At 34.4% G+C, this 14,806-nt stretch overlaps 1 protein-coding gene and 1 long non-coding RNA gene across 3 annotated transcripts in view; one reads left to right on the top strand and one right to left on the bottom strand.

Moving 5' to 3' along the window:
* LOC117277860 (uncharacterized) overlaps positions 1-7,842 on the bottom strand; it is a 41,368-nt gene extending 33,526 nt beyond the window's left edge. Inside the window, exons 1-2 of one of the 2 annotated variants that reach the window (XR_011409204.1) lie at positions 7,718-7,842; positions 1,054-1,122 (exon numbers count right to left, since the gene is read on the bottom strand). This is a non-coding gene — a long non-coding RNA (uncharacterized lncRNA). Of the gene's footprint in view, positions 1-1,053; positions 1,123-1,165; positions 1,277-7,717 lie in introns of those variants that run through there. The other variant, XR_011409205.1, reaches the window with a different exon arrangement.
* Positions 7,843-11,017: 3,175 nt separating this feature from the next.
* LOC104103698 (aspartyl protease family protein At5g10770-like) lies at positions 11,018-13,390 on the top strand. The gene is made up of 2 exons (XM_033658071.2): positions 11,018-11,315; positions 11,820-13,390. Exons 1-2 carry the CDS (start codon positions 11,153-11,155, stop codon positions 13,082-13,084), a joined length of 1,428 nt encoding a protein of 475 aa, XP_033513962.1. The 5' UTR covers positions 11,018-11,152; the 3' UTR covers positions 13,085-13,390.
* Positions 13,391-14,806: the final 1,416 nt, after the last annotated feature.

The raw sequence follows: 14,806 nt of genomic DNA, 5'->3' as shown, positions 1-14,806 counted from the left end.
CCAGGACTTTATTGATCGGTGCAGGGACAGACTTCACAATATAAGGATATTAGAGTCCCACGGGGTAGATTTTACTACTTTTCAGCTAGAGGGCATGGACCATAGGTGGTGGCAGTCATATCTACTTAGCAGACCAGTAGGTTCTCCTCCCATAACTTGGGATCAGTTCACATGCCTTTTCTTGGATAGGTATATTCCGTCCTCTAAGAGGGAAGAGTTGAGTTCCAGTTCGAGCAGCTCCGAAAGAGTTGAAGAAGTTGAAGGAACAGCTTGAGGAGTTGCTAGCAAAGCGGTTTGTCAGACCGAGTGTATCGCCATGGGGTGCACCAGTGTTATTTTTGAAAAAAAATGATGGGACTATGGGGATGTGCATTGGCACCCAGCGCGCACTCCTGATACCCCGTGACTTTGCGGTGAGCTACCCTCTGAGCCCGTTCTGCAGCACCCAAAGTCTTTCTTAGCATTTACTTTCTGTCTACTTTATTTTAGACAGTAGTTTAGCATTTTATACATTCTACTAGTAGCTCATACACTCATGACAGCAGGTCTTGGAAATTATGCTAGTAGACACTTGATGATTTTGATTATTTATTTCACCTCACTTGCTCTTAAAATTGTTTATAACTCATTTTATTAAATTTTTCACCTCTTATTTATTCAATAATTAAAAATCAAATATTTCTAAATTGTTAAAAGAAACAGTCACATGGTTAAATCACTGTTCGCTTGCCTAGCGGTAACGTTGGGCGCCATCACGGCCTATAGGAGAAATTGGATCGTGACAAAAGTAGCCAGCAAAATTAAGCAAACAACACAGTTAACAGTTACCTCCTAATCAAAATTTCAACACGTTACAAAAATCTGTGATAACCAATACGCAAACACGCATATAGATTATGAAATTTTGATCTTTTTTATATAACTTGCGTCGTCAATAAACTTTACATAAATTATCTGTTATAGAAATACAATCTCAACTGGAGTAATAAAGAGAATTGTATTTATTTATCTGTTACAGAAATTTAAAGATTGTTCATGAAATACAAATCATACCAATTACTTCTTGTAGTCCAGAATTGCTATTTGATATGCACGCGAGGGATAAAGATTAGTCCAGAATTGCTATTTGATATGCACGCGAGGGAGAAAGAATAGAACTATATACTTTAAAAGTAGAAAATTGATATGAGAAAATTGTAAAATCATGTTATGAGAATCCAGCGAAGAAGAATTTGTGGGTGAGAAATTGAAATCTTGGTGAGAGATCGTGGGATTGAAGCGCCGAATTTGTAGGATGATATTTTTTGGGCAAATAGGCGAAGGAGTGGCGTTATATTAGGTTCCCAATGTTTCATTTAAAAATTACGTTTTTTTCAAAACAGTAGAAATTACTGTTTCTTTTAAAATACATACCTATTTAATTTTTTTTTTAAATCAAAATTATAAAAAAAAACTAATTTTTACCTAAACTAACTAATTTGTCTTAAAGTTGCTACATGGCAATTTATGTATGCAACACTTGAAAAATCTTAGGGCTTACTTCTTTCCTTTTAAATAATAGTTCTTCCATTGGTTGTAGTCCCTTTAGAAAAAAAATAAAACACTCGCGGCAAGAAGCCTTTTTCTGTTTTTAGATCCTTTAAAGCATATTTATGTGTCAAATAGTTATATTTCTAAATAATTTATATTTATAAATTCAGGAAAGAATGTAATCTACTTATAATTTGTGGACTGGGCTGTTCATTATTTCTAACTCTCTTATGCAATAGCGGAATACAAAGTAAAACTTTTGTATACATTCTGCATATACGTGTGGCACCAAATACTCCCCGTGAAAGAAAGTAATACATGGTGGCTAAAGGGAAATACTTCTTCGAGCCTAATTTAACTGATTAAGAGAGTACATGGACTTCATAGAATTTCGGAGATATAAAATTTTCTAACATTTCTTTTCTTTTAGTGGTACCTTCTCGTGTGTCAGCTTTATTCTACACAAATATTTACATTTTGATTATATGCAATGAAATTATATGAAAATAACACCATGACACTGATTTTTCTATTCAAATAGTTCAATTATATCTTTACTAATTATACTCATTCTAACTACTATGTCATACCTAGAAGCAACCAATGAAAAGTGAAATAATGGTTGCTCGTCTATATTCTTGCAACTGCACGATTTAAGTAAAGTGATTGCCTGCAAATATATAGAGATAATTTAGCAAATAAAAGTATTATCATGGAGTGAAAAAATTCAGGGAAATTTGTCTGACTACACATTCAAATAACAGCAAAATAGAATAATATAATCATGTCAAGTTGTTTTTCTTGTCTACAGAGTTTATTCTCACGATGTTGTTTTTTCTCCCAAAAAAAGAAAAAGGGACGGTAAAAACAAAGATGAAGACTCAACAAATTATTTTCACAATTGTAGAAGGACCATACAAGTCAAAACACCAAGTCATCTACTCAATTACGATAAATGGAAAAGCATAGTACAACAAAAACATAATAGTAAAGCTTAAAAGTCATAGGAGAAGGAACTTTAAATGATAAACAATAGTAACCATGTAAAAGGCCTATGTTAATGTACAATTTACTGTAATCCATCACACACAATCAATTTTGAACCTACTAGGACCATTGTTGAGAGTCACCCACTCTGACTTGTCCCCGAATATAATCAAACTCTAAGGCTCTGCTAGCACATGAACACCCTCTCAAAGAAGCAACCGGCTGAATTCCTTTCCTTATATATCACATCCACACGAAGCATAGACTCTGAATCTTCCCAAGACCTGAACATGAACCGATAAGGCCAAATATAGCACACATTTCTCAAATCCTTTGCTCAAATTAGCATTGATATTTTCTTTCCTTAGTCGTAATAACCCATCAATACATCGATAACCAGAAACTGCACAAGTTGACAACTACGCAATCCAATCATAGAAGGTGGGGCTCTCCCACTTAGCTTGAAGCTACAATTACATAACCTTGGGACCGCCGAGGTTCCTTCTTCCCCATTGACATCAGCTAAAAGTCCAACAACGTATTCCAAACTCGAAGTCATGTTGCATCCAAATAAAATCCATGGTCCTAGTCACTGCCCATCACGATTCCCAAATTGCTCTAAGCTTCCCTCAAGGCGTGTAGCTATCCTACCACGGAACTCATATGCTACTCTGCCACTATTCCACTTTGGTCAAACCCTCTCCTTTAAGAAACTCCTCGACTTCTACTTTTCATACTTGACCTCCTAACAATTCAACCACCGCAAGACACCTCCCACATGTCCTTTCTCGTCCTTCGCTGCCCAATTGTTTCTCCAAACCCAAATCCATCTCTGTAACATCCGAACACATGAGTCGCCACCAACTCTAAACCTCTTAGAAGATCATCTTTCTCGAGCCATCAATACTAGAAGTACCAATTCGATTCCAAAATCGCTATACTCTGTTATCTCTGACAACCGCATCTCAGACACCATTTCACAACACTCTGCCCCGAAGGCAAATTGAAGAAGGCCATAACATCGGCGAACCTTAACGCGTTCAACAAGGATGATGACACCACATCACAATTGAGAACTCTACCGCGCTCGAAAATACCAAGTCTCGTTATTCCATCAACCCAAATCTAAACATTCCTAGTCCGATTGCCTTTCCTCCACCAGAAATAAAATGTTGAACTTCTGAATCATGCACTGAGAAAGACCTCCTTTCAAGTCATTCACTGTCTCGACACATAAATAAGCACCCTACCATTACACCAATATAGTACGATAACAACGCACGAATCGTCATAACAATAAATGCCAAATCTCAAAACCATAAGAAATACTAATGCTAAGCTGAAACGATAGGACGGCCTTCCGCAAGGCGACGGTAACGGTAATAGCCCAATCAAATACGCAGGCAGAAACATCATGCACCACCTCAGTAGTACCATGAAAATTCCTCGATTCCCAATCTATAACAAGCGTTTCACGTCGCATAAGATTGAATATGAAAGAAATAAAGGTACAAGCCTCAAAAGAATCAATTCGCACAATAAGAAATCAAGAAGGGAAGTGCTCCTAACAGCCTTGTAGCCTCTCAAAGATAAGTACAGACGTCTCTGTACCGATACACAAGACTCTACTAGACTCGCTCATGACTCGTGAGACCTAAGTGAACCTAGCGCTCTGATACTATGTTGTCACGACCCAAAATCCATTAAAGGTCGTGATGGCGCCGGACACCGCTGTCCAGCAAGCCAAAAATAATTAATAAATTTGGTTCTCATTTTAATATTTTTGAAATCATATTTCCTTCAATTTAATAGTAAAAGGTGGAATTTACAGAGAATTTTTTTTTAATAATTTTAATACAGGACAACCCATAATCACCCTAAAACCCAGTGTCATAAGTGCATGAGCATCAACTAGGAATGTAAAATAAAATACAGCATTTGTCCGGAATACAAATTTGGACAGGAAAAATATAAATACTCTGAAGGAGACTCTGCCGGTTGCGGGTCGTAATATGGAATGTAGCTCACGTAAGTCCCTGAATGCATACACGCCTCTGCTCTCACAAGGCCACTAGTCACATATGTACCTGCACAAAAATGTGCAACAAGTGTAGTATGAGTACGTAATCAACGTATACCCAGTAAGTATCTAGCCTAACCCCGGAGGAGTAGCAACGAGGGATCGACATCGACACTCACTAGTGGTCCAATAACATCAGGTATAGTAAAGAGGTAAGTAAATATGAGGCAGAGTAAATAAATGAGATAAAAAAGTATAAATCACGTGGTACAAATCCCCCTCTTTACGAGGAACTCAAGCTCTCCATTAGAAATTCCCTTCTTAACCGGAGTATATATATATATATAGATATAGTGGATCTCATCAGATAGATTGTCATAATTCAAAACGGGAAAACTCACAGATACACTGGCTTCTTGCCAAATATTACGCACGATTCCATGAGAATATGATATAGAAAATGCCGAGGCGTACGGCCCGATCCAACATAAATATTTAAACTGTGCACTGTCGAGGGTCGAACGGCACGAACCATAGATGCATCTATTAAATTGTCGAGGCGAACGACCTGCTCCCATGAGAGTGTGGTACATAAATCCTGCCAAGACGAACAGCCCGATCCCGTAAGAGTGAAGTACATAATCCTGCTGAGGCAAACGGCCCGATCCCATAAGAATAAGAAGTTTTGACGGGTGCTTGACCTCTCTCACGAATAAACGTGTGAGTTGTAATTTCTTTAACAAAAAACCTTTCAATGAAACACACACACACACACACACACACACACACACACGCATATATATATATATATATATATATATATATATATATATCCCGAAAATATGCCGTAAGAGGAGTAACATTATTCGGTGACTAACTGTGAACTCGTGAAGTCTCTACAAAAGCAATTCATATCTCAAGTAGTAATGTAAAACAGAAGAATTTAATAGGCGAGAGACTGCTCAAATAGTACAGCTATAGCATGATGTGAACCTAAGTCTACCCGAACAATAACATGAATCTAACTACGTACGGACTCTCGTCACCTCGTGCGTACGTAGTCCCCGCAACAAGTTGCACACATTAAATACATCACCTAAGGGTAGTTTTCCCCCTCACAGAGTTAGACAGGAGACTTACCTCACTCCGACGTTTCAAAACTGGCTCCAACGCCGCCCTAACACCTCAAACCGGTGACCGTCGATCCAAAACTAATCAAATAAGATGCAACCCAATCAAAATATACTCTACTACTCATAATATATCAATTTATAATAATTTTCCAACTCCGCTCGAAAAATTGATAAAGCAACCCTCGGGCCCACGTGCCCGGATTCTGAAAATTTTCAAAGATAAACATTACCCATAACATTACGAACTAAAAGATATGATTTATTCTCAATTCCATGCCCAAATTCGTGGTCAAAATTCAAAAATACTAATTTCTAGATTTTTCTTCAAAATCCCAAATTTCTACAAATTTTTATGCTTGAATCCATATAAAAATCATGTATTTAACTCACAATGTGAAGAAATCACTACCCCATTATAGTTGATGAAGATGGCACTCCAAAAGTGCTCCAAAATCGGCTCCCAGGGACGAAATGAAGTGAAATTGAGCCAAACCCTTGTTTTAAAGAAGCACATTGCCCAGCCCGACCTTCGCACATGCAGTCCAATAGCCGCTCCTGCGGCTCCGCAGGTGCGGTCCCAATTTCGCTCATGCGGTCCTCACTGCCCAGCCAAGAACTCGCACCTGCGGAAGCCTTTTCGCTTCTGCGGGTATCGCAGGTGTGACCTTCTCTCGCGCATCTGCGCAATTTTACACACCAGCGGCAGCTGCCTCGCTCATGCGCACTCGCAGGTGCGCTTCTCCAGTCCGCTTTTGCAGCTCCCCTAGTTCCAATCCACTCTCGCTTCTGCGAGCAATTTGCCGCACCCGCGATCTCGCACCTGCGGCCAAAGTTACGCAGGTGCGATTACACCAGAAGCATTAAGCTTCAGAAATTCTTAAGTCTAAAAATCGATCCGTTAACCTTCCAAAATCCACCCGAGGCTCCCGGGACCTTAAGTAATTATACCAACGCGTCCCAAAATATATTACGAACTTAGTCAAGCTTTCGAATCACATCAAACAACGCTAAAATTATGAATCACACCCCAATTCAAGCTTAATGAACTTTAGAACTTCAAACTTCTACATTCGATGCCAAAACCTTTCAAATCACGTCCGATTAACCTCAAATTTTGCACACAAGTCACATTCGACATTACGGACCTACTCTAACTTTCGAAATCGAAATCCAACCCCGATATCACAAAGTCTACTCCCGGTCAAACTTCTTAGAAACCTTCGAATTTTTAACTTTGGCCAAATGACCCCGAAATGACCTACGGACCTCCAAATCCACTTTCGGAAGCGCTCCCAATACCAGAATTATCATACGGAGCTATTCCCAAACTCGGAACTCCCAAACGGACATCGATAACATTGAAATACACCTCAACCCAATTTTTATGAAATTCTTTCAAAATGCCAACTTTCACAATAGGCGTCGAAATGCTCCCGGGTCATCCAAAACTCGATCCGGATATACGCCCAAGTCCAAAACCATCATACGAACCTGTTGGAACCTTCAAATCCCGATTCCGAGGTCGTTTACTCAAAAAATATACTTTAGTCAATTCATCCAACTTAAGGCTTCCGAAATTTGAATATTTTTTTCAAATCAACTCCGAACTTCTCGAAATTAAATTCCGACCACGTGTACAAGTCATAATACCTGAAGTGAAGCTGCTCAGGGTCTCAAGCCGCTGAACGACGCGCTAGAGCTCAAAACAACCGGTCGGGTCGTTAAAGTTAACACTTACCTCCTAATTAAAATTTTAACACGTTACAAAGATCTGTGATAACCAATACGCAAACACGCATATAGATTATGGAAATTTGATCTTTTTTATATAACTTGTGCCATCAACAAACTTCACAGAAATTATCTGTTACAGAAATACAATCTCAACTAGAATAATAAAGAGAATTGTATTTAATTATCTGTTACAGAAATTTAAATATTGTTCATGAAATACAAATCAAACCAATTACTTCTTGTTGTCCAGAATTGCTATTTGATATGCACACGGGGGAGGAAGATTAGTCGAGAATTGCTATTTGATATATACTGTAAAAGTAGAAAATTGACTTGAGAAAACTGTGAAATCATGTTATGAGAATCCAACGAAGAAGAATTCGTGGGTGAGAATTTGAAATCGTGGTGAGAGGTCGTGGGATTGAAGCGCCGAATCTGTAAGATGATATTTTTGGGAAAATAGGCAAAGGAATGGCGTTATATTAGGTTCCCAATATTTTTTTAAAAACTACGATTTTTTTTTCAAAACAGTAGAAATTACTGTTTCTTTTAAAATACATACCTCCTTAATTGTTTTTAAAATCAAAATTTTAAAAGAGAAACTAATTTTACTTAAACTAACTAATTTTTCCTAAAAGTTGCTACATGGCAATTTATGCATGAAACACTTGGCAAAATCTTAGGGCTAACTTCTTTCCTTTTAAATAAATATAGATAGATATCATATTGTTCTCAATAATATTATATAAAATTTAATTAATAAAATCTCTATTAAATTAATGAGACTTATATATATATACATCAAATAACGTTTTTATTTTATATTTTTTCTTATTATATTATCCAATATTTAGTATTATTACATTATTAATAGAAACTTTTATTAGCATATTACTTTATTTTTAAAATTTTTGTATCCTACTTTCTTTTTGTAATATAATAGAAGATATATTTTTTTTATTTTATAATTTATTCAATTATTCTCAATACTATTTTCTGAATAAATAAACTTTTTATTTTTAAAAAGAAAAACAAAAATTATTTAAAAAACAAAGAAATTTTAAATTGGTAATTTGTTTTTTCTAATTTTAGCTTTTTATTTTAAAATAATTTACAAACTCCAACTTGAAACTACTCTCCAATTTGAATAGACAGTTTTTTTAAATATTTTTTTATTATAAAATATTTTATTTTATTATTTTATAGATATTTAAAATTAAAAATAATAACTAATAACTAATTATTAACTAAATCACTAATTAATAACTATATATGCCATGTGGATATTTTCTAGGCTGCCACTTGGCTTAAGGAGAGAGCTTTTTCCTCTTCGTTTAATTCTTTTTATAATATAATAGAAGATATATTTATTTATTTTTATTTTATTCTATTATTCTCAATAATAGTTTTTGAAAAAATAATTTTTATATTTTTAAAATAAAAAAATTATTAAAAAAACAAAGAAAGTTTAAATTGGCAGTTTTTTATTTTTGGTAATTTTTTTATTTTAAAATAATTTAAAAACTCTAACTTGAAACTACTCTCCAATTTGAATGGACAAACTTTTTTTAATTTTTATTTTTATTATAAATATTTTATTTTATTATTTTTTAGATATTAAAATCAAATACAATAACCAATAACTAATTATTAACTAAATAACTAATTAATAACTACTTATGCCATGTGGCTTTTTTCTAGGCTGTCACTTGGCTTAAGGAGAGAGATTTTTCCTCTCCTTTTAATTCTTTTTATAATATAATATAAGATATTTTTTTTTTATTTTACATTTTATTCTATTATTGTCAATAATATTTTCTGAATAAATAAACTTTTTATTTTTAAAAAGAAAAACAAAAATTATTTTTTTAAAAAAATATTTAAATTGGCAGTTTTTTATTTTAAAATAATTTAAAAACTCCAACTTGAAACTACTCTCCAATTTGAATGGACTAATTTTTTTTAATTTTTGTTTTTTATTATAAAATATTTTATTTTATTATTTATAGATATTTAAATTCAAAAACAATAATCAATAACTAATTATTAACTACTTATGCCATGTGACTTTTATCTAGGTTGTCACTTGACTTAAGGAGGGGAGTGTTTCCTCTTCTTTTAATAATATATAGATATAGATATGTCGAGTCGCTTTAAGCGCCGAAGATTTAGAAACTTGCAATTTTTTTATTTGCTCAGTTTACAATATTTTGTTGTTTCCTAGTTCCCTGGCATCAGTGGCGGAGCCACACTGAAGCAAGGGGTGTCAAGTGACACTCTTTCGCAGGAAAATTATATTATTTTGCTAGATAATTTTTTTATTTTATGTATATTTACTATATGTTGACTACCTTTAACTTTTTGATGTATCTAATTATTTATATTTTGACACCCCTTGATGAAAATTCTGGATCCACCATTGCCTGCCGTCTAGTTCTCTATGCATAATACTGTCGGTTTAAGTTGTAATCATTCATAGGGTTAAAAAACTTACAACATCATATTATTTATCTATAATAATAGGTTACGAATATTTATTTAAAAATTTGCTTATAATTACTTAATTACTAGTGATCTAATTCACTAATTGTATAAATATTTTATACACTGTTTGGTCTACGTGGTATGGACACATATAGTAGGGATTAGGGAAAGAATACACAAAATTGACAACACCAACTCCACTGCCTCCCATTCAAACAGAAGAAGCCCTACTTTCACTTTGGACTGTAGTACACGGATGTTCATGGTTCGGTTTGGATCTGTTTTTCCCTAAAAAAAACCAAATCAATTAAGTCGGTTTTTATCGATTCGGTTTTGTCGATTTTTCGGTTATTTATCGAGTTTTTTCTTAAATATGAGACATACACTACCAAACACATATTTCGGAGACTACAGTTTCAACGTAACACTATCAAACCAATTGTTGTTTGAGAAATCTATCATTTACCAAGATATATTGGTGATAATTGAATCAAATAGTGATGAATAATTTAAGTGCTCAATTAAAAATTGAATATTTTTAACATGAAATAAATTCTTGTATTTAACAAAAGAAAACTACCAACCAAACTAGAATGTAAAGGCAAAAAATTAGATTATTATAATAGCAAAAAAGTAGACTAAAAATATAAACGACTAATATATACCATAAAATTTTAGAAACTTTAAATAAAAATATACACATATATATAGGTGTAATAATAAATTTTAATAGCTACTTTTATAGTCCGTTTGGTTCGATTTTTTCGATTATTTTTTTATTAAAATCAAAACCAAACCAAAATTGATCGATTTTTAAAATTCAAAACAAAAAACAAACTAAACCTAAAAAATATCAGTTTTTTTGGCCAAGTTCGATTTGGTTGGATTTTTTTGGGTTCTTGTGAACATCGCAAGTTGTCACAGTTGATTCCGTGAAGTGCGAGTGAGAGTACTCTTTATCTATGAACCAATGACATGCGCTAATGCATAGTCCAACGTAACTATAGATTAACTTTCTTTTCCCGAGTATATATCTGCACGTGAATTCCCAATAATTTCTCATGCATTTGTGGGTCCTTTTTGGCCATCTCTTCGATCTTTTTGTTCTCATGCCTAAAATCCAACTTCTAATTAGAATCTCATCCACAGTACTCCACTCTCTCCCTCCTTCTCTCTTCTCATTCTTTCATCTCCTTTTCCTTTTCCAATCTCTTGATTCCTAAATACCTTCACATTCCATTTTCAAAAGTTGCGAGCTTTAACAATGTCTCTTTGGCCATATTCAACTTTTCTTCTTCTTTTTCTGATGCTCGCTTCCAGTAATGGCGCATTTGGCAATAACGCAGCAAATAAGCTAATTCTTCAACTCAAAACACTTCAAAGGACACAGCAGAGCAACAACCAAAGTTGTTATTCCCAAAAATCAAGTGAGTACATATTAGCAAAACAAGATTGTAGAGATAGTCATCATTCGTTAACCTATTATTAATAGAGGACATTTAGCTTTTCCTAGCGATATTATCAACACTTTTATTGGGATCTGCTAATAGTTTTGCTACTTTTCATGCTTTTATATATTTTATGCATCACCTTTAAGACCTCAACATTTCCACTTTATTCTTCTCTCAAGGCTTAAAGATATATAGTGAATAGTGATGATTGGGAAACAATTAAGCTGTTGAAATTACCACTAATAATTAATGGCTGTACAATGTTTTCTAGGAGATTGTCAATACGTGATGTTGCCATATAAGCCAAGCTTTAGGGTCTTAAAACTCTGTATTAATAATTAAATGTTGGTATACAAATTTATAGTAGTCTTTTTATTCCTTAACAGATAGGATTAATACCTACTTTCTTTATACTACTTCACTAAGCATAAACCTATTTGAACTGAGTTGTCAATTATAAACATCTTTATGGTTTTCCAGGAAGTGAAAATGGAGCAATAGTATTAGAAATGAAGCACAAAGATTACTGTTTTGGATCAACTGGCGACATGAACAGAAAGCTACAGAAACAACTAGTAGTTGATTATATTCGAGTTCGGTCAATACAAGCCAATATCAAAAGAATCATTTTTGGAAAAGTTGAAGCTTTATCACAAACCAAAATTCCTATAACTTCTGGTGTCAAATTGCATACCCTAAATTACATTGTCACAGTAACGTTAGGTGGTCGAAATGTGACAGTAATTGTGGACACAGGAAGTGATCTAACATGGGTTCAGTGCCAACCTTGTAGATTGTGTTACAATCAACCAGAACCTCTGTTCAACCCTTCTGTTTCTACTAATTATCAATCAGTTGCATGCAACTCAGCGGCGTGTCAATCTCTTCAATCTGCAACTGGAAATTCAGGATTATGTGGGAATGATTTAACAAAATGTAATTATGTTGTCAGTTATGGAGATGGATCCTACACTAAAGGTGAACTTGGTCAAGATCATTTGGTTCTTGGAAGCACTTCTGTTAACAATTTTGTCTTTGGGTGTGGCAGGAATAATAAAGGTCTGTTTGGTTTAGCTTCAGGACTTATGGGACTTGGAAAGAGTAATCTTTCTTTGATTTCTCAAACTACTGGGATTTTTGGTGGTGTTTTCTCCTATTGTTTGCCTTCAGTTGAAGCTAAATCCTCTGGCTCATTAGTATTTGGTGGTGACACTTCAGTTTTAAAGAATTCTACACCCATTTCTTACACTAGAATGGTTGCTAATCCACAGCTTTTTAGCTTCTATTTTCTTAATTTAACCGGGGCTAGTATCGGTGGGGTCACTATTCAAGATTCAGCTTTTGGAAAATCTGGAATTATCATTGATTCTGGCACAGTTATCACAAGGCTTCCTCCCACTATTTACAAAGCTGTAAAAGCTGAGTTCTTGAAACAATTCTCAGGGTACCGTTTAGCACAAGGATTTTCGATTCTTGATACTTGTTTTAATCTCTCTGCATATGAAGAAGTGAGCATTCCTACTATTAAAATGCAATTTGAGGGTGGTGTTGAGATGGAAGTGGATGTTACTGGGGTTCTTTATTTTGTAAAGAGTGATGCATCACAGGTATGTTTGGCTTTGGCAAGCCTCCAATATGAAGATGAGATAGGAATTATTGGAAATTATCAGCAGAAGAATACTAGGGTCATATACGACATAAAGCAGTCACGAGTTGGATTTGCAAAAGAAACATGCAACTTCTGAGTTTTCTTGCAGATAAGACAAAGTTATGTCCTAAAATTTATCCTCTCAAAAGCAAGCCAATAGCGGTCGGAGCCACCGGGTTAGTTGCGTGTTCGGTTGAACCTATAGCTTTTGTTCAAACCCTAAATTTGTATTAAAAAATCCAATGAATTTGTATTAAGGATTATAATCCTGAACTCATAAGGTTCAAATCCTAGCTCCGCATGTAGCCAATAGTGTGACTCGTTGGCAATGAAATTTTAAGAGGACTATTTTTCTGAATATAAAGAAAAAGTAGAGCTTCATCCTTAGGGGATTAGATATTAATTATGAGTGCAAATTGTTTATTATCAAGACTGTTGAAATGTGATATATCTCATAAGCTTCTGGAAATCAACCTCATTATATATTGGGCCCTATATAATGTCCCTTCTTCTGAACATGAAAACAATATATTAGACAAGATTTTACAAAGTAAAGTTCAGACTTGCTTTGAAGCTTGTCCTAATATAAACAGTTTTTAAAATTGCCTCGATATATGCAACTGCAATTTAAATATTTTCCTTTAAGTAAATGTTATAACTCATATAATATGGTTTTTATAATTATCATTTTTGTTGCCAAGACATCTTTATAGTGTACAATAGTAGTACTACACTGTACAAACCGACTGACAAAAAGATTATTTTTTAAATCATTTAGAATAGTTTGAGGCTTAATCATCTTGTAAGGATTCAACTATAGTTGCATGAGGGATGAAGTCACATGTTGGCATATTCTTTACAAGCGCATAAAAACATGCATTAGGCCACATAAGAATGTCTTGATAACCGAGCCAGTTGTCCTTTCCTTCTTTGGTTCTATGAGTCATGGCTAAAAATGAGTAAAAGGAAATGGTTATACACTCATATTATCTATTAAAAAATAAATTGGATAATGAATTTTTTAAAATGAGTTGAATATGGATAGGAATCATATTATCCACTTAAAAAATAATTATAAAAAATGATTAACCAAATAGATAAGCAATAGATAACTAATGTGTTTAACTTTTACATTTGTAAAGCCTCAAATTGGGGGTTCCTCAAGTTTGAGAGACTAAAAATTCCCCCATAAGTAATCATATTCAAGAAGTCATGGATAATATGGATATTCATATTATCCGCCGGATAACCCGTTTTTTATCTGTCTCAAATACAGATCGGGTCGGATAATTTTTTCGATTTTTTTTTTTTGAATTACTTGTTTTTGACCGGCGAATATCCGACCCAACCCGCCCATTTGCCACCCCTAGCACTCATGGCCCTAGGGTGGTGTAGTTTTCCCCCTTTTAGACAAGATAGATTTAGAGCCCGTTTGGATTAACTTATTTTAAGTGCTTTTAAGCCAAAATGGCCATTTTGTAGTGTTTAGATAAAGTAAAAAGGTGATTTTAATAAGCCAAAAGCTAAAATTCCTAACTTATGACTTTTGGCTTAAAAGTCACTTAAAACAAGCTCATCCAAACGGACTCTTAGTGGTCAATCCCAATAGGCTTAAGATTGACCAATAAGTCTAAAAAAGAGGGCATCTGGGTGCACAAAGCATCCCGCTTTTATGCAGGGTTCGAGAAAAGACCGCATCCCAAGAGGATATGATGTAGACAGCCTACCCGATGCAAGCATAAGCCAAAACGCCCTTTTTTAGACTTAGTGGTCAATCTTAGCCCACCAGCCACAGAACGATTCCATTTGCTCCTCTCTA

This window comes from Nicotiana tomentosiformis, chromosome 6 (assembly GCF_000390325.3).
Source record: "Nicotiana tomentosiformis chromosome 6, ASM39032v3, whole genome shotgun sequence".
Lineage (NCBI taxonomy): Eukaryota > Viridiplantae > Streptophyta > Magnoliopsida > Solanales > Solanaceae > Nicotiana > Nicotiana tomentosiformis.
This window is presented reverse-complemented; position numbering and strand designations above follow the sequence as displayed.